Source organism: Chiloscyllium plagiosum, chromosome 34 (assembly GCF_004010195.1).
Source record: "Chiloscyllium plagiosum isolate BGI_BamShark_2017 chromosome 34, ASM401019v2, whole genome shotgun sequence".
Lineage (NCBI taxonomy): Eukaryota > Metazoa > Chordata > Chondrichthyes > Orectolobiformes > Hemiscylliidae > Chiloscyllium > Chiloscyllium plagiosum.
The window spans coordinates 40,601,859-40,626,345 of NC_057743.1; the positions used below are offsets into that span (position 1 = coordinate 40,601,859).

The 24,487-nt window shown below is 40.9% G+C and overlaps 1 protein-coding gene across 2 annotated transcripts in view; it reads right to left on the reverse strand.

Annotated features, from left to right (window-relative positions):
* The window catches only part of cfap74 (cilia and flagella associated protein 74), a 220,211-nt gene that overhangs the window by 72,221 nt on the left and 123,503 nt on the right, over nucleotides 1–24,487 (reverse strand). For both annotated transcript variants that reach the window (XM_043676312.1, XM_043676311.1), the window contains exons 20-22: nucleotides 19,983–20,105; nucleotides 13,156–13,277; nucleotides 4,820–4,948 (exon numbers count right to left, since the gene is read on the reverse strand). In XM_043676312.1, coding sequence (XP_043532247.1) covers nucleotides 4,820–4,948; nucleotides 13,156–13,277; nucleotides 19,983–20,105 — 374 coding nt within the window. The remainder of the gene's footprint in view (nucleotides 1–4,819; nucleotides 4,949–13,155; nucleotides 13,278–19,982; nucleotides 20,106–24,487) is intronic.

The window sequence follows — 24,487 nt, forward strand, 5'->3', positions numbered from 1 at the left end:
ACCTCCAAACGGACCCCACTACCAAGGATATATTTCCCTCCCCTCCCCTATCAGCGTTCCGTAAAGACCACTCCCTCCGTGACTCCCTCGTCAGATCCACACCCGCCACCAACCCAACCTCCACTCCCGGCGCCTTCCCCTGCCACCGCAGGAGGTGCAAGACTTGCGCCCACACCTCCCCCCTCACCTCCCTCCAAGGCCACAAAGGAAACTTCCATATCCGCCACAGGTTCACCTGCACCTCCACACATATCATCTATTGCATCCTTTGCACCCGATGTGGCCTCCTCTATATTGGGGAGACAGGCCGGCTACTTGCGGAGCGTTTCAGAGAACACCTCTGGGACACCCGGACCAACCAACCCAACCAGTCTGTGGCTCAACACTTCAACTCCCCCTAACACCCTCACCTTGACCTCTTTCCACCTATCACATTTCCGACGCCCCTCCCCCAAGTCCCTCCTCCCTACCTTTTATCTTAGCCTGCTGGACAAACTTTCCTCATTCCTGAAGAAGGGCTTATGCCCAAAACGTCGATTCTCCTGTTCCCTGGATGCTGCCTGGCCTGCTGCGCTGCTCCAGCAACACATGATAATATTGAGATCAGAGATAGAAGTTTGATTAGTCTGGATCATGTTGGCATAAGTAGGGAAGATGTGTTGGGTAGGCTAGAGGTTATTAAGTTGGACAAGTCCCCAGGACCGGATGGGATCTATCTGAGGTTACTGAGGGAAGTGAGAGAGGAAACAGCTGGGGCCCTGAAGATATCTTTGAAGCATCCTTAAACACAGGTGAGACGCCGGAGGACTGGAGGGTTGCTCATGTTGTCCCCCTGTACAAGAAGGGTAGTAGGAATATTCTAGTTAACTACAGACTAGTGAGCCTGATGTCAGTGGTGGGAAAGATGTTGAAGAAGGTACTGAGGGATAAAATTTATTTATATTTAGAAAAGAATGGGCTTATCAGTGATAGGCAAAATCGTTTTGTGCGGGGGAAATCGTGCCTCACCAACTTAATAGAGTTCTTTGAGGAAGTGAGCAAGTTGATAGATGAAAGAAGGGCTGCTGATGTCATATATATGGACTTTAGTAAGGTGTTTGATAAGTTCCCCATGGTAAACTAATAGAGAAAGTGAAGTCATATGGTGTGCAGGGTGTTCTAGCTAGGTGGATAAAGAACTGGTTGAGCAACAGGAGACAGAGAGTAGTAGTTGAAGGGAGTTTCTCGAAATGGAGAAAGGTGACCAGTGGTGTTCCGCAGGGATCAGTACTGAGATCACTGTTGTTTGTAATATACATAAATGATCTGGAAGAGGGCACTATTGGTATGATTAGCAAGTTTGCAGATGATACAAAGATTGGTGGAATAGCAGAAAGTGTAGAGGACTGTCAAAGAATGCAAGAGAATACAGATAGACTGGAGAGAGATGGGCAGAGAAGTAGCAGATGGTGTTCAATCCAGACAAATGTGAGGTGACGCATTTTGGGAAGTCTAATTCTAGAGCAAATTATACAGTAAACAGAAGAGCCTTGGGAAAAGTTGATGAGCAGAGAGATCTGGGAGTTCAGGTCCATTATATCCTGAAGGTTGCTGCACAGATAGATAGAGTGATCAAGAAGGCATATGGTATGCTTGCCTTCATTGGATGGGTTATTGAGTATAAGAGCTGGCGGGTCATGTTAAAATTCTACATGACGTTGGTTCGGCCGCATTTAGAATATTGTGCACAGTTCTGGTTGCCACATTACCAAAAGGATGTGGACTCTTTGAAGAGGGTGCAGAGAAGGTTTACGAGGATGTTGCCTGTTATGGAAGGTGTTAGTTATGAACTTAGGTTGAGTAGGTTAGGTTTGTTTTCATTAGAAAAAAGGAGATTGAGGGGGGACCTGATTGAGGTCTACAAAATAATGAAGCGTATAGACAGGGTAGATAGAGATAAGCTTTTTCCCGGGGTGAAGGATTCAATAACGAGAGGTCACACTTTCAAGATGAGAGGTGAAAAGTTTAAGGGGGATACACACGGCAAGTACTTTACACAGAGGGTGGTAGTTGCCTGGAACGTGTTGCCAGCAGATGTAGTAGACAGGCACGGTAGATTCATTTAAGATGCATCTGGACAGATGCATGAGTAGGTGGGGAGCAGAGGGATACAGATGCTTCGGAATTGGGCGACAGGTTTAGACAGTAGATTTGGATCGTCTCAGGCTTAGAGGGCCAAAGGGCCTGTTCCTGGCTATATATTTTCTTTCTTCTTTGTTCTCTGTACATGGACTCTGACCAGCAAGCTCAGAGCCACTCCCTAGAATGATGAGAATCTCTGAGACTCCTGTTTATATCTGTCACTTGACCCTCATTCCAATCACTACATTTCCACAACCCACAAATCCATGGATATAGGCCTGTTCTTTTCCTTGTATCTCCTCCTAGGATGTTTTCGCACCAGGTGTGGTTCCTCTGACTCCAGCTCTGACTCAGACATGGGTGGTGTGTACCGGACCATAGCCTGTCTCTTGCACCTGGGGCATCCTGGAAGAAATTCCTCCTCTTGTCTTGTGAACAAAAGCTAGACTATTTGAGACTTTACTCATTGTGAGTGTAAAAAATGAATGGTTGAATGGTGATCTCATTGAAACATGTAGAATTCTTAAGGGGCAAGACAGGGTAGAAGCTGAGATGATGTTTCCCTTCATGGGAAAGTCTACAATCAGATAGGCTAGTCCCAGAACAAAGGGGCACCAGTTTAAGACAGAGGTGAGGAGGAATTTCTTCTCTCAGAGGGCTGGGAGTCTTTGGAACTCCTTGCAACAGAGAGCTGTGAGGCAGGGCCCTTGTGAATATTTAAGGCTGAGGTGGATACATTCTTGATCAGTAGGGGGATTAAGAGTTATGTCAAAAATGCAAGAAAGTGGATCAGCCTACTCCTTTCCTATTTCTTATGGTCTTATAAAGAACTGAGATAGAAACCAATTAAAGAAATGAATGAATTGTGAAGACTAGTCTATTACCATGAAGCATTTTGTTAACATGCACATACAGAATAACAAGAAAACAATTTCATTGTACGCCAGCAATTTAAGATGTATTCACATACTTCTGCTTAAAGAAGTTGGCATTTTCAGAACAGATGCTACGGAGATGGACGAGCTGGGAGAATGGAATAGAATCTTTTCAGGAAGTACAGGTGTGAGGATGTATTCTCAAGGTAACTGTGGGAGTCAGTTTCTTTGTCATGGATTTTGGTGGCCAGGCTGTCCCCAGTAACGGAAACAGAGATGTTAAGGGAGGGTATCATAGAATCCCTACAGTGTGGAAGCAGGCCAATCCACCTGGCCTACAAACCTTTGGACTGTGGGAGGAAACTGGAGAGGCAAGAGGAAACCCACATAGACACGGGGAGAATGTGAAAACTCCAGAAAGACAGGCTGGAATCAAAACCAGGTCCCTGGCACTGTGAAGCAGCAGTGCTAACCACTGAGCCACCGTCTCACTCAGGGAGGGAAGAGTCAGAGATGGGCCAAGTGAAGGTGAGAGAGGGGTTGAAATTGGAAGCAAATTGACAAACTTCTCAAATTTGAACAAGAGAAGGAAGCAGCAGTGATAATATAATTGATATAACAGAGAAAGAATTGTGGAGGGCTGGAATAGGACTGGAATAAAGAATGTTGCACATACCCACAAAGAGATAGACATGCAGGTAACCGTGGACACCCCTCTGACCAGAAGAAAGTGAGAGGAGTTAAAAGAGAAGTTGTTCAGAGTGAACATGAGCTTGGCTAGGTGGAGGAGGGTGGTGATGAATGGGGTTGTTCAGGCCTTTGTTCCAAGAAGAAGCAAAGAGCCCTGAGACCATCCTGACAAGGCATGGACATGTAAAGGGATTGCACATTCATGGTAAAGGGGAGACGGCTGGTGTCCGCAAACAAGATTTTCCTATTGAAGGGCAACCAGATTGTACACAGTATTCCAAAAATGGCCTCATCAATGTTCTGTACAGCCGCAACATGACATTCCAAGTCTCACGGCCAAAGTTATGACCAATGAAGGCAAGAGTGTCAACCCCTTCTTCATCATTCTGTCTACCTCTGACTTCACTTTCAAGAAGCTATGAGGACCCTGCATACAGTGTTTAAGTTACATGATCATGTCATCTATGACTGTAATAGAGTATGACTTGTGTACTGTCACATTTTATTTCACTTAACCTTTTGTCACTATATTTTATGGAGAAAGTGAGGTCTGCAGATGCTGGAGATCAGAGCTGGAAATGTGTTGCTGGAAAAGCGCAGCAGGTCAGGCAGCATCCAGGGAACAGGAGAATCGACGTTTCGGGCTGTGTAGAAGGGCTTATGCCCGAAACGTCGATTCTCCTGTTCCCTGGATGCTGCCTGACCTGCTGTTCCCTGGATGCTGCCTGACCTGCTGTGCTTTTCCAGCAACACATTTCCAGCTCACTATATTTTATGCCATCCATTGTATCCTTCAGTCCTCATAGTTTCTGTGTTCCCCACACCTTCCAGCACTGGGAACACAACAATCTACCTGCAAATCATTTCTGGAACTCTACTCTTCTTCAATCCATCTTTAACTTCTTTAAAAACCCATATTCATGGCCAGGTCTTTAGGTTCAGCACTGTGATTCAGTTCCACTTCTGTACTTGTTTATATTTCTTGTTTCCTATCTTCAAAAATTTATACGAATACAAGTTGTCCGTCTGCCAATTTATTGCTAGCATTGAGGTTGCAAATCTCTGGGTACAGTTATTTATAAATCTCTCTTTTGCTGGTTTTGTGGTCATCAATGTTTTAATGACGCACTTACCTGGGTAGAAATTTGAGTTGAAAGCTAAAGTTGGAATGCGCTTGGATATAACCAGTTTTTGGCAGAAGTTCCAAATGATTTCTCAACTCGGAGCACACTTCAAATTTTAGCTGGAGAGCTGTGCTTGCCCTGATGAAATAAAGCATAAATCAGATAGAACTATGATTGGTAAAATAAATGCAATGATATATTGGTATATACATGATAAATCAGCTGAGAAACAATACTTGGTTCTGAGCCACATGACTTTTTGATCACAGAAATGACAGCAAAGAAATAGGTAGATGCAGAGAGACAAAGGAGAAATACTATCTGCTAAGTCAGTTTATATTCTTGCTCCTTCAAGAGCCATTTGCTTTCATTTGTTCATGGACTGGCCAGGCCAGCATATATTATCTCTCCCTAATTGCCTATAGTCAGTCAAGTGTTAACCAAATTGCTGAGGGTCTGGGGTAACAAGTAGGCCAGACTGCGTGAGACTGGCAGACATCCTTTCCGAAAGGACATTAATGAATTTATGATAATTAACAGCGCTTACATGATTGCCATTAGGCTAGCTTTTAATTCAGATTTTCTTTTCTAAACAAAAAGGCTTTACCCTTGCTCACCAATCACGGGTGGGTAGCATCTGGGTTCGGAATTAGGCTGATTGAGGTCTACACAGCAGTGAGGAGATGGTAAGACTTTTTTCTCTTGTTCTCACAGGGTAGGGTTGTGGGGGCAGAGGAGGTTGGTGGGGTGGGGAGTCACATGCAAGAGCAGGCAAACCCCTTGATCATTATTTGGGCCTCTGATTGCTGCCAAGGTAAACTGTGGTCTTTAGCTGGCTCTTAATTAACTGCTTAATGCCCTTAATGGCTGGTGAATTGAGAAAATTGCCCATGGATTCTCTCACCCAGCTTTTACTTGGCATGAAGTTGATGAGTTTTTATTCAGATTATTACGGAAAATAAGAACTCATGGTGTAGAAAGCTAATGTATTAGCAACAGGTTGAGGAATAATTAGTTAATGAAAACTCAGAGTAGGCATAAATGGGTGAAATCTTGGGTTAGCAAGTTGAGTTGTGAGTCTAGGCATCAGTGTTGGAACCTCAATTATTTACAAATTATATCAATGGTTTGGATGAAGAGAACAAAGGTATAATGGCTATATTGGCTGATAATACAAAGATAGGCAGTATCGTAAGTTGTGGAGAGGAATTAAGTGATATAAATTGGTTAAGGTCAGAAATCAGACAACACCAGGTTATAGTCCAACAGATCAATGGGCAGAGAGATCAAAAGATCATACAAATGATGTGAGAGGAGTTTCGGTGGGCCAAATAATAGGTGTCTATAGGTGATCAAGAGTGTCTGATGGTGTGAGTAAAGTGTCAACAGCTGAATAACAAGCTAAGAGATTACCTATAATTCAATTAAATGAGGCAGAAAGATAATTACAAAAAATTAAAAATAAGGTGGTGTGGCCTCAACCATGACCTTGGGTTCATGCCATGCTCCACGTAACCCCACTACACTGTTCTATATCTGTAAAATCTTCCTAACTGTCCTGCTTTGACACCATCACCTTAATAAATTGTTATGATCTGTCTACCTTAATTAGCTTGTATAGTTTTGGATTACTTATTACTTTGGTTAGACCCTCGGCATGCAACTCTTATACCTATAATGTAATTCCAGTCATTTGGTTTGCCTCCAGCACCACCTTATTTTTAATTTTTGTAATTATCCCCCTGCCTCATTTAATCAGATTACAGGTCATCCCTTCACTTGTTATTCAGCTGTTGACACCTTACTCACCCCGTCTGACACTCTCACACCATTTGTATGATCTTTTGATCTCTCTCCCATTGATCTCTCTGCCTATAAATTCTGTACCTATGTGCTTCTTTGTCACTTCATCTGACAAAGGGACAACAATCAAAAAGCTTGTGATTTCAAATCAACCTGTTGGAATATAACCTGGTGTTATCTGACTTCTGACCTTGTCCACACGAGTCTAGCAGTGGCATCTCCATAGCATAAATTAGTTAAATGAATGGACAAAACTTTGGCAAATGTATTACAATGAGAAAAGTGTGAACTTGTCAACTTTGGCAGGAAGAATGTAAAACAGTATTTACTGCAATGGCAAATTCATAGAATTCTGAGGTACAGAGAGTGGTGCAGGCTGAATCAGTAACTATTTTTAAGGCAGAAGCAGATCAATTCTTGACTAACAAGGAAGCCAGAGATTATCGGGAACTGGGTGACAATACAGAGTTCAGGTATGATTGGATCAGCTAAGAACTTATTGAATGGTAGAGCTGGCTCAAGAGACCGGATGACATACTCTCTTGCGCCTAACCCGTAAGCTTGTGTGCTTTCTTCAAGATGAAACACAAAAAGGGACACACATAAACTAGAAGTTGCATAAATATAAGAATTGTCACTTGCTTTACAGACAACCTGAGGCAATAATTACAATCTTAGCTTTGATTCTATAAATTTTCAATAGAGGTAACTGTTTACATTAGGTTATAAAAATCCTAAAATGGATAATGGTAATTTTCTAAGGGTCTTAATGACTACAAATTAAAGAGAAACATAAATTGAGAGAAAATGGATGATCTAGTCAGTCTCCCAAGGCCTATTTAAGAAAGAACCTGCTGTACACTCTTACTGTGCTAATCTTCTCTGTATCGTTCCAGTTTTAGTATTTGTGGTGCTGAAGCGAGCACTGTACACTCTTACTGTAATGGAAAAGAGTTATAACTGCTTATTCCAGATGTTTCACATTAGATGAAACATGCATGATTTAATAGAAGTGATGCTTGAGGCATTGTGAATATTTTTGCAGCATTAATGGATTTATATACAATGATTCATAAGTTTTATATTTGTTTCTTGAAAGAAATATGGAAGAAAAATATAAATGAGCATCAGTGGTGAATCTAGAGGACATAAAACCAATGAGCGAGTACAGGAGATTAAAGACTGACAACTGAGGAGCTGCAAAAATAAGGTTGAGTATGCAGGCTAGAGTAGAATGTTGTGAAGTATTTTGTTTTACCAAACTCTCTGCCTCTTGTTTAGGCATCAAAAATTCTGAGCATTTTATGATATAATTCAAATGAAGATAACACATCATACATTATATTTGCTGTAATCCATGTAAGACTGGATGTAAGTGATAACAGCGTAGCTTTCTCTTTCAGGATGTTGGAGAGCATTTGAGATTTTAGAAACATATTTCTAAAAGATGATCAATCACAGAAGTTGGCTGTTTTGTCTTGGTATCTGGCCCTGATGTTGTATCATGGGCAGGGAAGAACTGAGAGGCATCACTTTGCATTGCTGGCTGGCATGTCAGTTTGCTGGCACAATCCCATCCCCAAGGTGATTTTAGCATCCCCCCTGAAAGCTGTGTGTAGTCAATTAAGATGACATGGGGGCGCATTAAGGTCCCTTGGTCACATCAACTGGAATTTTCCATTCAGCAGCAAGCTTCACATAGCAACTGAAGTGCAATCAGTTGGCCCACTGGTCTCCCGGCTGAAAGTGGACTACCACCTTGCACTCACTGGGCCACAGCTGTGGCCACTGTCCTTCCAGTAAAGGGGTTGCCTTGTGTCTCCACTTTGAGGCACTCCTCCCTCTTTCTGTTTCTCTGCAGCTCCTAATCCAGATGGCGGAATCATTGTGGTGTCTGCTGGAGAGTCTTTCATTGGTCCTCCTGCCTCAGGAGCCCACCTGCCACTTTTAAATTGCTAGTGAGTCCTCTGGCCACTTACTGAGCAATGATTCAAAAATAATGTTAGCTGATTGGTTCCAATGAGTGCAGGTTGGGTCCTGCAATGCCCTGATGTCAGCATTCTGATATAAAAAAGAAAATGCTGCCTTATATTTACATCCCCACCAAAAAAGGGGTTTACCACTGACACTTGATGTTTTTAGCGAGTTTTGAGAAGATTTGTAGCTCAGGTTGAGGTTTTGGACGCAGGTTTGCTCACTGAGCTGGAAGGTTCATTTCCAGATGTTTAGTTACCCTACTAGGTAACATCTTCAGTGGGCCTCAGGCAAAGCAATGCTGAAAATTCCTGCTTTCTATTTATATGCTTGAGTTTCTTTGGGTTGGTGATGTCATTTCTTGTGGTGATATTATTTCCTGTGGGGAACTTCAAACCAGCGTCTACAGAAAAACAACACATACAGACCAAATATTGAACTAAAGAAGCAATCATCCCAACACCTACAAACGAAGCTGCATCAGAACATTATTTCAATGAGCCACCACATACTGTGGTACAAAGGAACTACGCAGAGCAGAGGAAAATCATCTATACCATGTATTCAAAAAGAATGGGTACCCAATGAACACAGTCCGCCGATTTCTCAGCAACAAACCCAAACAACCAGACGAAAGACTGACATCTCGGAAATCATTGCCAGACTACTCAGACCCCTTGGCATCATGGTAGCCCACAAACCCACCAACACACTAAAATAGCAGCTTATGAACTTGAAAGACCTATACAGCCAACAAGCAAAACTAATGTCATTTACAAAATACTGTGCAAAGACAGTAACAAACACTACATTGGACAAACAGGCAGAAAACTAGCTACCAGGATACATGAACACCAACTAGCCACAAAAAGACATGACCCTCTCTCACTAATATCCTCACATACTGATGAGGAAGGGATGTGTTGTCCCACTTCGATTGGGACAACACATCCATTCTAGGACAAGCCAAACAAAGACATGTATCCGAATTCCTAGAAGCATGGCATTCCAACCAGAACTCTATCAACAAGCACATCGAGTTAGACCCCATCTACTACCCCCTGAGAAAAGGAACAGGAAGTGACTTCACCACAGGAAATAACATCACCACAGGAAATGACATCACCGACCCAAAGAAACCCAAACATATAAATAGAAAGCAGGAATTTTAAGCATTGCTTCGCCTGAGGCCCACTGAAGATGTTCCCTTGTAGGGTAACAAAACACCTGGAAATGAACCTTCCAGTTCAGTGAGCAAACTTACATCCAAAGCTTGATGTTCTCGTCTGCCTGGACCCATTCCTGAAAATCTTCAACCAGAATTTCCAAGCACGAATTTTGTTACTGGCAGTGAGTTTTTCTTGCTTTTCCTGCACATTTCATGAAAGGGGAAAATGTCATTTTCTGAAATATTTACTGAAGTGGCAATAACAATATGTAATGAACCTGGTTTATAATATGTCTACTTTTAATTATGTTGAAAAATCACAAAGATATTGTCATTGTACACTTGTTTGGAAGTTGGATTAATGTAAAAATTAAGAAGCCTCTAATTAAATTTTTTGGTGAGAACCCACATGCGATAACCTTTACAGGATCCATGCGGAATAACTAACTAATCACCTTGTGATTTGTTGAGTAGGAGTTCTCAGTAAGAGGCAATGCTCTGCCCAACTGGACCGCATACCTGATGCCTTTGGAAAGCAGACCCAGCTTGGAGAAAATAGTATTTACCAAATCTTACTTTCAATATCAGGAAGTTGGTGGTCACCAACAAACACAGGGAAATTCATCCATTTTATTATGAGTATTCTCCATACTACCTAGCGGTGATTTGTTTTTATAGTTTCATTTGTGAAAAAAATCTGGAACATTATAATTTACTGGATGTTACCTTCTTTCTCTGAATTTTTCCCAAAAGTGCTTCATGATTTAAAAAAAAGTTGCTTTCAAATATTTTTGCCATATCTACCTATTTATACTCAACCTGCAAAAGGGAAGCTTTAGCATGACAATGTAAACTTCACAACTTTAATAACTTCATGCATTGAAAGAATCAGCAATAACTTTCTGGAATAAACTGTTTCGTGAGATGTTGGGGCGGCACAGTGGTTCAGTGGCGGCACTGCTGCCTCACAGCACCAGGTTCGATTACAGCCTCGGGTGACTGTGTGGAGTTTGCATATTCTCCCCGTGTCTGTGTGGGTTTCCTCTGGGTGCTCTGGTTTCCTCCCACAGTCCAAAGATGTGTGGGTCAGGTGAATTGTCTGTGCTAAATTGCCCATAGTGTTGAGTGCCTGTTTCCACACTGTAGGGAATCTAATCATGACAGGATCAAGTAAAAATGATTGTAAAGGAATTAAAAGCAACATGCAAATTAACCATCTCTGAGAAGGAACAATATAAACATGCTGTTTCCTGAGAGAGAGAAGGTAGCAACTGCTTGTTAACCTGCTACCCTGTGACAAATGGGCAATTGCTTCTGTAGGCAGGTTAATGTTCAGAAGTAAAGGGGTTAATTGCAGGAAAAGTTGTGTTTTTAGCAGATGGCCATCCCTGAATGTAACAAGGAACAGGAGAGTACTACTGATAAGAAAGTAAGCTACAGTCTTGAGGTCTCCAGAGATGCTAATCAATATTTGGGATGAAAGAATCTATTGAATCATTAAAAATATCATGCTGCAAACTTGGAAGAGAGAAAACAGTACAAGAATCCAACATTAGAACAAATCAGGGGCAGAACTTTGAAAAACAACACTACATAGGGATCAAACCCTGGGCACTTCCAGAAATAGACACTGTTAGTTGAATCATGTCCATCATTAATTGGGTAACAGCCAAGTTGGGTTGTAATACCTGCAATAAATTTTAAGTGATTGTTTCAATACTTGATTGTCTGCGAGATTTCTTAATAAGTCGTGGAATACATAGATAAGTTTCCTTTTCATAATGGTGTTTATGTTACTAACGAATTTTGGTAATTGGAAATGATAAATTTGTGTTTCACTAGCTTATAAACCGTAATAATAATATACTAATTATGCTGAAAAATAAGTCACTGAATATGGAATTTATCCCATAGTTGACTGTAATTGAATAAATCGGTTGTGCATTGGTACAAAAGAATTAGGAAGCAGATCCATGGGCTCCCTTGTGATGTCCACATCTCTGGACCAGGAGGCCTGGGTTCAAGTCTCACCTGCTCCAGAGGTTTGTAATTACACCTCTGAACATTTTCATTGGAAAAATAGGTTAAACAAGAAATTAAAGCAGACCCGGAGATGGACTGCAGACTGTCCTAGGCTGAGATTAGCCTATGTAAGCCATGAGTAGTGGCTGTATTTCGTGTTCAACAATAAATGATGTTCCTTTTCTAGTCTGGATTCCTGGGGTATTACATTATGTTTTTTAGCATGTGCTGCTTGAGAATGTAGTTCTATCAATCACTACGAAGCATAGCAAGCAGTTACAAATAGCTCTAAAATAACAATCCTTTACTGTTTCTCTTGGGTCTAACAAACATTGGAGTGCTAGAAATGCTATGCAGTTTGTTAATGCCACTGTGAACTGTGCAAATATAGTATTAAAAAAACGCCAAAAAAGACAATGTTTATTTCTGAGCACCTTCATGTCCTAGAAATGGAGGCTTACAATGCCATTTCTATTTAGGAAGGATATCCCCAAAGTGTGTAAAAGTTCAGGCAAACATGTTCATTTATTATATCAACTGCTGGAAGAAACAACAGGAAGCAAACAGGGAATTATTTAAATAACAATATAGAATAACTTATGGATGCCACTTGAAAGACAGCTGATTATCAGTAGCAAAAGTATTTTGTATACACTGTAATGAGAAATAATGGAAAGAATAAGAACATGGGACAAATATGAAATTCTTGTCCATTTAATCAGGCATACGCATCAAGAAGGTGGTGTTGAACTCCTGGAACATTATTAATTTTGTATCAGCATGTTTTGTGGATCTCTTTGTCAGAGACAGATCGAGAGGCATGGTGTTTTTGTAGTTTGGATGAGAACATAACCTTTGCAAATATTAAAATATTTTATATTCTGCATCCAATATATTGTTTGAGCATTGTTACATGCTACAATGTTGTATATGTTCAGAATGGAATAAGCACTGCCAATGCAGCATTCTTGGAATAAGTCTGCATTCTATTTCATAATTCCAAAGCAGGCTTTTACCAGCACACCAAAATGAATAAATTATTATACTTGCAGGATTTTTGTAAATGAAATTTATTTGTTATTTATTTGTTTGAAATGTTCTTCTCTAAGAATCACAATAAGTAACTATAATGCTAAGGAAAGCATTAGAAATATGGAAGGAAAAACACAAACTGAATTCTACTGTAGTTATGTAATGTTCTCGGGAAAACTACTCAATGTAAAATGACCTTCACCAAGGCATGGTTCTCAAAAAATGTGTCTGTATGAGAAGTAGTTATATGCTGTCATCCTTTGCAGACTCACTATGTATTTCACCTCTTGTCTCTTTACATCAAATCCACTCTACCGTAAAGGATCATTTTTTCTTATCAGCTTACCTACTGCAAGCACAAATGGAGTCTTGGTAAAGCCGGTCATACATGCAGATTTTCAGGTCTATATTAGGATTTGATAACCAGACTGGTACGTCAACACCCTTTGCTCGAGCTGTAATGGTTATCTATTTTTAGGAGTTGGAAAAAAACAAATATCAGGGCTAATCTGTATAACATGCTGTGCTTAGTTTAAAAATTGCAACAGTTCCAAGAAAGTTATTGCTTTACAACAAATAAAAGCAGAGCAGAACGGTCCCAAATCAGAAAAAAATTGTAATTTTTTGAGAGTTGTATCTTTTATGATGTCTTTCTGTAACACTGAAGGGTTTGCCTGGTGACCCTGATACATCTTATATACTGAATGACAGCTGGTTTTGGAACAGTATCAACAGAAGATGAGCATCTTCAGTCTATCATGTCGAAGCGAGAAGTAAGTTGAACAAGGCTGAGTGGCTTGTGAAGGAAATATGAATGGTAGAAATAGCACAAAGGATTAATAGACCCTTCTAATTAAAGTCAGTTACACACATACGAGAATGTGGGAAAGGCATGACCATAATCTGCCAACAAAATGGAATGAGAGAATCTGCATGTCTTTGCAATCAAGTAAGTTTTACCAGTTATACAAAAGAATTGTGCAACGTTTTCATTAATCAACTTCTCAGGAGAAATGGAAAGAAAGCACCTTCGAAATGCGAGTTCCCAATTGGTCTTATTCATAACTCTGTCTGCGGAAATAAATAAATTTAAATCTAGTTTTAAGTTTCTTAACATAAGGGGTCAGTGAAGATTGTGGCAACATCCAAGAAAGTAGCTGGGAATAGATTGAAGTGGTGTGGTCATCTATGGTGAAGAGACTGAGGACACATGTAGAATGGCCAGGAAGGTAAGACTGAAGAACAGATGGAAAGATTTGGTAGCAAGAAACTTAAACACAACAGGACTGGAAGAAGCATGTGTGACTGACTGTGTCCTGAAACTCCCTTCCCAGCAGCACTGAGCTGCATGAGATGGACTGAAGTGATTTAAGAAGGTCACTGACTGCCACCTTTTCAAAGCCAAAAAGAGTTGAACAATAAGGAGATGTTGACGTTTATAACAGAAAATAATGCATATGATAGTCTGGTGATTGTTTTAGCTCCAGTTATTAAACAATAATTTTCTATGTTGAGGGGATGAAATTCTTCAATGAATAGATTCCTCTGGTACATTTTTCACTGTAGCAGGAGATGCCCCTCAAAAAATCAGGTCCTCAATTGGTGCTTTGCTCAAAAATATATTAATGTGGAATCTGTCCTGAGTATAATTCAAATATTAGTACTTCTGAAGATTTTTCCATTTTAGCAGTATACTGTATTTTTAATGCTAAGGTTTTGTTTGTGGGAACATGGAAAATAAAAACTACAAAATTAAATGGGGCAGCTTTTTAGCAAATGCCTCATATGCAAGAGTAAAAATTGCAAACTCAAGGCCCAGTGTCCATGATGAAGAGAATGCTGTGTAAATGCGTGTGAATTTCCAATATGTATTGCCAGTGCAGTGCACCATGATTAAAGACAAAAGTTTGCCATCACAAGTACCAGCTAATTTCTTATGCCATGTTGTGATATTTGGCAGATAAGTGTATGCTGTATTTATCTGGTATTTCTGTTTAAAACCACTGCTTGGTTAATTCTTGTCTGGAAGGAGTGTAATTAGAAACTAACTATTGAGGAATGTACTCAGAAATTGGCAGCTGCGTGTGAATCTTGCCTCTTTTGCAGGTGGGTGAGGGGGAAAATATTCCAGAAAGGCTTTGAAGCCCTCCATATCCACATGGCTTCTCCTGGAGCCACTGACTGCTAGGCAGATTGGTTTCCCCCTTCACAATGATGGGCTGACTCCTTCATCTTTTTTTTAAATCTTAAAGTTTACAAAGTAGAAGACAGGCTACATCAAATGTGCCCCAAATACAGAATGATAACAAAAATAAGAAGTTGAGGGCACTCTACTTAAATGCACACAGCATTCACAATAAGATAGATTATGCAAATGCACAAATAGAAGTAAATAGTAATGAAATAATTGCCATGACAGAAATTTGACAGCATGGTGACCATGGGAAACAAGTGATCAAAGATATTCAATGTTTAGGAGGGACAATCTAAATGAAAATGGAGGTGGGGTTGTGCTGATAACACGAGATGGGATCAGTACATTAGTAAGGGATACTTTCAGATTAGAAGAACAATGTGTGGAATATGTTTGGATAGGACTCAGAAATAGAGGGGTGAGGGGGATAGGCTGCAGGTCCAGAATACTTGCAACCAGACCTGACACTCTATCATTCCCCCGTGTCAGACTCCTTCCCTGCTAGATGTGGCCTCCACTTCCCCTGCCCACTCACACTCACCCTCCTGCACACCCCAAGCAGGCTATCTGTGGTTTTGGACTTTTACATTTCAGAGTACTGCAGCAAAAAAGGACAAAAAGATTGATCAAGAGGGGGAATATAGAGCATAAAAGTAAAATTGCAGAGAACGTAGAAAGTGACTGTAAAAGCTTCAGTAGATATATGGAAAGAAAAAGATTAGTGAAGACAAATTTAGGTCCCTTACTGTCAGAAGTTGGGTAAATTATAATGGGAAACAAAGAAATGATGGAAGAATACATATTTTGATTCTGTCTTCACAAAAGGGTATCAATACCTTTCAGAGGGTTAGATAGGGTGGACAGGGAGAGCCTTTTTCCAGGTATGGTGACGGCGAGCATGAGGGGCATAGCTTTAAATTGAGGAGTGATAGCTATAGGACTGATGTCAGAGGTAGTTTCTTTACTCAGAGAGTAGTAAGTGTATGGAATGCTTTGCCTGCAATGGTAGTAGATTCGCCAACTTTAAGTGCATTTAAGTCATCATTGGACAAACATATGGACGTACATGGAATAGTGTAGGCTTCAGATTGGTACGACTGGTTGGCGCAACATCGAGGGCTGAAGGGCCTGTACTGCGCTGTAATGTTCTACATTCTTTCAGATACGCTAGGGAACCAAAGATCCAGTCAGAGGTGGAACTGAAGGAATCAGTATGAGTAAGAAAATGGTACTGAAAATTAATAGGATTAAAGACTTCAAATCCCTAAAGCCTAATCATCAACATCCCAGGGTACAAAAGGAAGTGTCCTGGAAATACTGAATATATTGATAATCATCTTCTAAAATTCTATAGTCTCTGGAGCAGTTCCTGAAAATTGGAGGGTGACAAATGTAACCCCACTATTTAAAAAGAGAGGGAGAAAAAAAAAACAAAAGTTACACACCAGTTAGACTAATTTCAGTAACGGGGCAAATGTTAGAATCTGTGAAAGGCAAATCAAGCTTACCAATTCTACAGGAGTTTTTTGAGGATGTGACTAATAGAATAGACAAGGGAGAACCAATGGATATGGCATATTCAGATTTTCAGAAGGTTTTGATAAAATCCTTGGAAGAGGTTAGTGGGTAAAGGTAAAGCATACAGGATAATGGGCAATATATTGGCATGGATGGAGAATAGGTTTGCAGAAAGGAATCACAGACGAAAAAAAGAATTTCCTACTGAGTAGCAGGCAGCTATTTGCAGGGTTACCAAGGATTAATGCTTGGGCCTCAGCTATTCACAACACATACTAAATGATTTGGATGAGGGAATCAAATGCAATATTTCCAAATTTGCTGATGACACAAAATTGAGTGGGATTGTGAGTTGGGAGGAACATGCAATGACGCTTCAAGGTGAGTGAGTTGGCAAATACATAGCAGATACAGTATATTATGGCTAAATGTGAAGGTATACACTTTAATATGAAAAATAGAAAGGAAGGGTATTATTTGAAAGGTGCTATATTGGCAAGATATATAAAAGGATATGGCTGGCCTTGTATAACTGTCTATGAACATAGACAGGTAAATGAGCAAACAATTAGGAACATGAAGTGAATATTGATCTTCATTGCAAGAGGATTTGCATTCAGAAGTAGGGATGTCTTAGTTCAGTTATACAGTGCCTTGGTGAGAGCACAGCTGGAGCATTGCATGCAGTTTTGGTCTTGCTATCTAAGAAAGGATATATTTGCCATGGAAACAGTGAGGTGGCAGTTCATTACACAGCTATCAGGGATGTCCCTCTAAGGAGATGGCGGTTTGGATTCACTAACTTTAGAAGGATTCCACAGGTTCTGGAATGATTCTTGCAGATTGGAAGATAGTTCATGTCACTTCATTATTTAAGAAAGGAGGAAGAAAGAAAATGGGCAATATATTGGCATGGATGGAGAACAGGTTTGCAGAAAGGAAGCTGAGAGGAAAAAATAATATCCTACTGAGTAGCAGGCAGTTATTTGCAGGGTTACCACAAGAATCAATGCTTGGGCTTCAGCTATTCACAACATATATTAAACGATTTGGATCTGTCAGCCTTATGTCAGTAGTAGTATCATAAAGGGTACGATAAATAGGCACTGCATAAAAATTATCTGATTGATCATAGTCAGCATGGATTTGTGAATGAGAACTCATTTTGACAAACTTTGAGGTTTTTTGAGGTTGTTATGAACAAATTTGATAAAGAGAAGTCAATGAATGTTGCATACTTGGATTTTCAGAGGGCTTTCGATAAGGTTCCACATAGGCTGTTGATTAACAAAGTTAAAGTATGTGGTGCAGGTGGTAGTGTACTGGCAAGCATTAAGCAGTTTCCCTTAACTGAGTTCAGGGCACAATTAAAAAATAAGGGGGATACCATTCAAGATTGAAGTGAGGAGAAATTGGTTTACTTTGATGTTTGTGAATCCTTGGAATTCTCTATCCCAGAGGATTGTGGAAACTCAGTCTTTGAATATAATTAAAGTAGAGGATGAGCGATCTCTGATTATCACTGGTGTAAAGGATTAAGGAGGTAGAATGGTAAAAGGCATTGATCACACTAAATAAAGGGCCTGACCAACCAAATCCTGTTTCCATCAAAAGGTAGGTGCCCCTCTGTGTGACTATCATTGAGAGTGGTGGTAGATGGAAAGTATTCAGTCTAGAGCTCGATGACCAGTGGTGCTCCGCAGGGATTGGCTCTGGGACTTCTACTCTTAGCAATTTTTATAAATGACTTGGATGAGGAAGTGGAAGGGTGGGTTAGTAAGTTTGCCGATGACTAAGGTTGGTGGACCTGTTGATAGTGTGGAGGGCTGTTGTAGGTTGTAACAAGACATTGGTAGGATGCCAAACTGGGCTGACAAGTGGTAGATGGAGTTCAACCTGGAAAAGTATTAAATCATTCACTCTGGAAGGTTGAATTTGAATGCAGAATAAAGGTTAAAGGCAGGATTCTTGGCAGTGTAGAGGAACAGAGGGATCTTGGGTCCATGTCCATAGATCCCTCAAAGTTGCCACCAAGGCTGATAGAGTTGTTAAGAATGCGTATGGTGTGTTGGCTTTCATCTACAAGGGGATTTAGTTTAAGAGTCGTGAGGTTATAGAGTCAGAGATGTACAGCATGGGGAACAGACCCTTCTGTCCAACCCGTCCACGCCGACCAAATATCCTAAACTAATCTAGTCCCATTTGTCAACACTTGGCTCATATCCCTCTAAACCCTTCCTATTCGCATATTCATCCAATGCTGCAGCTCTATAGAGTCCTGGTTAGACCACACTTGGAATTAGGTCACCACATTAGAGAAAAGATGTAGAAGCTGAGAGAGGGTGCAGAGCAGATTTACCAGGATGCTGCCTGGACTGGAGGGCATGTTTTATGAAGAAAGGTTGAGTGAGCTACAGCTTTTCTCACTGGAGTGAAGAAGGATAAGAGGTGATGTGATAGATTTGTACAAGATGTTGAGAGGCAGAAATAGAGTGGATAGCCAGAGACTTTTTCCCATGGCGGAAATGATAATCATGAGGGGGCATAATTTTAAGGCAGTTGGAGGAAGGTTTAAGGGAGATTAGATTAGATTAGATTACTTAGTGTGGAAACAGGCCCTTCGGCCCAACAAGTCCACACCGACCCGCCGAAGCGCAACCCACCCAGACCCATTCCCCTACAGTTACCCCTCCACCTAATACTACTGGCAATTTAGCATGGCCAATTCATCTGACCTGCACATTTTTGGACTGTGGGAGGAAACCGGAGCACCCGGAGGAAACCCACGCAGACACTGGGAGAATGTGCAAACTCCAGACAGTCAGTCGCCTGAGGCGGGAATTGAACCCGGTTATCTGGCGCTGTGAGGCAGCAGTGCTAACCACTGTGCCACCGTGCCGCCCACAGATGTCAGAGGTTGGTTCTTTACACAGAGTGTGGTGGGAGTGTGGAATTCACTGCCAATAGTTATAGTAGAGTCAGATACATTAGGGACATTTAAGCGACTCTTGGATAGGCACTTGGACATTAGTACAATGGAGGATATATAGGTTAGTTCAATCTTAGAGTAGGATAAATGTTGGCACAACATCAACTGCTAAAGAGCCTGAACTGTGCTGTACAGTTCTATGTTCTATGCAACCTGCTGTTTCTTCTGTAGTGATTGTAATGAGGTCAGCAAGCTTCACATTATAGAATATGAGTTCCCTGACTGGGGCTGTTAATCTGGTCCAATCAGGGAATCCTGGCTGACATATAAAAGGAGTGTCAGAGATACAGAAACCCTGGTGTCTGACTCTGTATGAGGCAATACTATAGTTAAGGACTGTTTATGTGTAAATAAAGGGTAACTTGGTGACACAGTACTGGCCTTGGTGCAATTATTTCATCTTCCTTCTAATGGCCTTCCAAATGTAAAGCTTAGTTATTAATGTAATCAACTAACTAGGCATGAGACTTACATTTTTGGATGCTGGATCAGAAAATACTAATTCAAAATCCATTTGTGTTTCACCAGGGATTAAAGGTGCAAAGATGATTGGTAACTTGACAGAAGTAAATGCACCAATTTCATCCGCTGTGATCTAAAACAAAAAAAAGTGATGATTTGTAAACAGAAACATGTGATGATTAAAAGTAACAAAAGTTAGTGGCAAAGAAATTGATTTTTAGCATATTCTTGTCTTAATTTATAGGATTCTGTCAATTTACAAAAACAGACTGTATTGACAGAACAGTGTTAGAAGAATCGATGTGCCTCACTGGGGTACTATGCTAGAAATCTAGCCCCACAATTCCCAGAGTCATTACGAGAGTTAATGATTTTATAAACAGCGCAGAACTCCCTAAATGACTTGCCTTTTCCATGCAGGTTGACATGGACTACATTTTTGTACTTCACAATAATTACATTTTTTAAACAAATTAAAAGATTCTGACTACAGATTATGAACCACTTACACAGTAATAAACTTTACTAGTTAAAACACTAATCCACTTATAAACTCCTCTCTACAAACATATTCAGATAGACACAAAAAAAGTGTTAAGGGCAGAGTGAAGAGTTAAGAAATAAGTAATTCAGTGGTCCCTATTCACAGGGTTGGTTGAAATAGATCCTTTTGCTGCTCAGAATGCTTCTTCTCCAGACACTTTCACTTGTTTGCAGGAGGCACAAGGTTTCAGTTATACAGATCTTGACTTAGTAATTAAAAATCACAGCTTACAGCAGCTGACAAGGAGAAATAAGCTGGCTCTCTTCAGGTTTTAGATGCCTTTTATGAAAGAGCAAAAACAGCTCTTCTTCCAGAAGTCCATACTTTGAACATTGACACCCGAAGCTGTTCAGCTGCCTGGGAGCCAATCACATAATTGTTGCCAGACAGGTGGCCTTTGTTATTAATAACTGACCACCATTTCACAGACCAATCAGTTACTAGCTATCAGCCAAATCTTCATTTGTACATAGTCCCCTGACTTCAGCTTACCTGTAACTAGGCTTTCCCCATTGCTTGAATCAATTGCTGTGTAACCATCATTTACAATGAGTGTCAGGTAATTTACTTTTAAAAAATGTGCAGCTATCCTCAGCTTTTAAAACAGCTCTTTTCCCATTTCAGTCCATAATCAAAAATGCAGAAAAATTAGGAGATACAGACTGTACACTATTGTCAGATGCAACTTACAGGTGCCATGTATATACCCACAGCTCATAAAAAAATGTTCCAGATACACACAGGAGGTGAGATTGTCTGCACAACTTTCAAATATGTATTTGTTATGATGTTTTCATCATACCATTAATGTTTCTGCCAGTAAACAACCACAAGACGCTAATATGATGAATTCAGGAATAGATTGAATACTGACTTGACTCTTCTTAAATATATCATGGTAGGTCACTGTTTTTTAAAAAGTGCCCAGCTTTCATTGCTTTGTGTCTGTGCTTGGCTTTCAAACCTGTGCAGACAACTCAAATTCATTCCTCAATAAATGCAGCTGCAAAAGTATTCATTTGAAATTTGCAGTTTTCATGTATCTCTTTCAATTCACCTTTTCATATGGATCTGTGTTTAATTTCATGAGTAAAGTGACATTTTTAAACTAGTGATCAGTTTAAAATTTAAGAAAGATGATCACATCTGTCAAATCTGCACAACAAGAAACCCAAACATTTTTCTAAAATTCCTTCACTAACAGCACTGTGGGTGCATCTATGCTGCATGAAATAGTGGTTCAAGGTTACCCTCACTGCCTTCTTAAGGGCACTTATGAATGAGCAATAAATGCTGGTTCAGTCAACAATACTTGCAGCCCGAGAACAAATTTAAAAAACAATGGAGCAATCAGGATCTATAGAGAGAAAAGCTTAGGGTGTAGAATTATTCTCAGGATGCAAGCTGACTTGTTTTCTCTTCATTGATATTAACAGAGTTATTGCATGTTTCATTTTGTTTCAACAACTAAAAACCTCTCAAAAGCAGCCGACACTACTTTTGGTTTACATCATAAGACCATAAAATACAGGAGCAGAATTCGGCTATTTGGCCCATTTGAGTTTGGACAAAGAAAATCAAAATTACAGCTCAGTAACAGGCCCTTCGGCCCTTCAAGCCTGCACCGGTCCTGATCCTATATCTAAATCTGGCATCTATTTTCTAAGGATCTGCATCCATCTGCTCCTTGCCCATTCATGTATCTGTCTAGATACATCTTAAATGATGCTATCATGCCCACCTCCACGACCTCTGCGTTTCAGGCACCCACCACTTTCTGCGTAAATAACTTCCCATGTATATTTCCCTTAAACTTGTCCCTTCTCACCTTGAATTCCTGACCCCTAGTAATTGAGTCCCTCCACTCTGGGAAAAAGCTCCTTGCTATCCATCCTGTCTATTTCTCTCATGATCTTGCAGACCTCAATCAGCCCCCCCTCAACCTCTGTCTTTCTAATGAAAACAATCCTAATCTACTCAACATCTCTTCATACCTACTCAACCACTCTTCTGCTCTGATATTCAATCATGGCTGACATGTTTCTCAACTCCATCTCCTGCCCTCTCCCCATTACCCTTGATCCCCTTACCAATCAAGAATCTATCTTAAATACATTAATTGACTTGGCCTCCACAGCCTGCTGTGGCAATTAACTCCACGATTAACCACCTCTGGCTGAAGTAATTCCTTCTCATAGTTCTAAAGGGTTGTCCCTTTACTCTGAGGCTGTGCAATCGGGTTCTAGTCTCTCCTACTAGTGGAAATATCTTCACAATCACTCTATCCAGGCTTCTCTGTATTCTGTAAATGCCAATCAGATCTTCCCTCATCCTGCTCAACACCAACAACTACAGACCCAGAGTCCTCAACCATTCCTCAAATAACACGCCCTTAAGTCCTGGGATCATTCTGTGGATCCCTTCTAAGGCCAGTACATCCTTCCTTAAATATGGGGTCCAAAATTGTTCACAATATTCATAATGCAGTCCGACTAGAGCCTTGTACAGCCGCAGCATTAAATTCCTGCTCTCGTATTCTAGCTGTCTTGAAATGAATGCTAACATTGCAATTGCCTTCCTAACGGCCAACTGGATCTATATGTTAACTGAAAGAAAATCCTGAACCAGCGCTCTTAAGTTGCTTAGTATTTCAGATTTCCAAAGTCTTTCTTCATTTAGAAAATAGCCCATGTCTCTATTCTTCCTACCAAAGTGCGTAACCTCACACTTCCCCAAATTGTATTCTGTTGGTCACTTCTTTGCCTACCTTCCTGGCCTGTCCAAATCCTTCTGCTGCTTCTCTGCCTCCTCAATACTGTCTGCCCCTCCACCTTTCTCTATTTCATCTGCAAATATAACAACAATGTCCACAGTTCCTGCATCTGGATCATTAATGCCATCCTTAGAATGAATCTTTTCTCTCCACTCTCCATTTTCTGCCAGTCAGCCAATCCTCTATCCATGCCAGTACCTTTCCCCGGACACCATGAGCTCTTTCCTATTTAGCAGCCTTCCATGCAACATCTTGTCAAAGGCCTTCTGGAAATCCAGATATATCATAGTCACTGGGTCACCTTTGTCTAACCTGCTCATTACCTACTCAATCAGGAACAGGACATTGTTGTCAATGTGAGTACTGAGTCACAATTAAGTAGAATGGATGGCTTTGAGGTATGTAGAGAAGAGGTGTTGGAAATTCTGGAAAGGGTGAAAATAGATAAGTCCCCTGGGCCTGATGGCATTTATCCTAGGATTCTCTGGGAAGCAAGGGAGGAGATTGCAGAGCCATTGGCTTTGATTTTTATGTCCTCGTTGTCTATACGAGTAGTGCCAGAAGATTGGAGGCTAGCAAATGTGGTTCCCTTGTTCAAGAAGGGGAATAGGGATAACCCTAGTAACTATAGGCCAGCGAGTCTCACTTCTGTTGTGGGCAAAATCTTAGAGAGAATTGTAAGGGATAGGATTTATGAACATCTGGATAGGAATAATGTGATCAAGGATAGTCAACTCCCCCTCCCACTCCACCGAGGATATGCAGGTCATTGGACTCATCCACCGCCAAACCACAACAACCCGACGGTCGGAGGAGGAGCGTCTTATCTTCCGACTGGGAACCCTCCAACCACAGGGGATGAACTTGGACCTCACCAGTTTCTTCATCCCCCCTCCCCCCAACTTGTCTCAGCCGAATCCCTCCAGCCCGGCACCGCCCTCCTGACCTGCAGTCTTCTTCTTGACCTCTCCGCCTCCATCCTACTCCGACCTATCACCCTCACCTTGACCTCTTTCCACCTATCACATTTCCAACGCCCCTCCTCCAAGTCCCTCCTCCCTACCTTTTATCTTCTCCTGCTGAACACTCTCTGCTCATTCCTGAAGAAGGGCCTGTGCCCGAAACGTCGAATCTCCTGTTCCCTGGATGCTGCCTGACCTGCTGTGCTGTTCCAGCAATAAAGTTTCAACTTTGATAT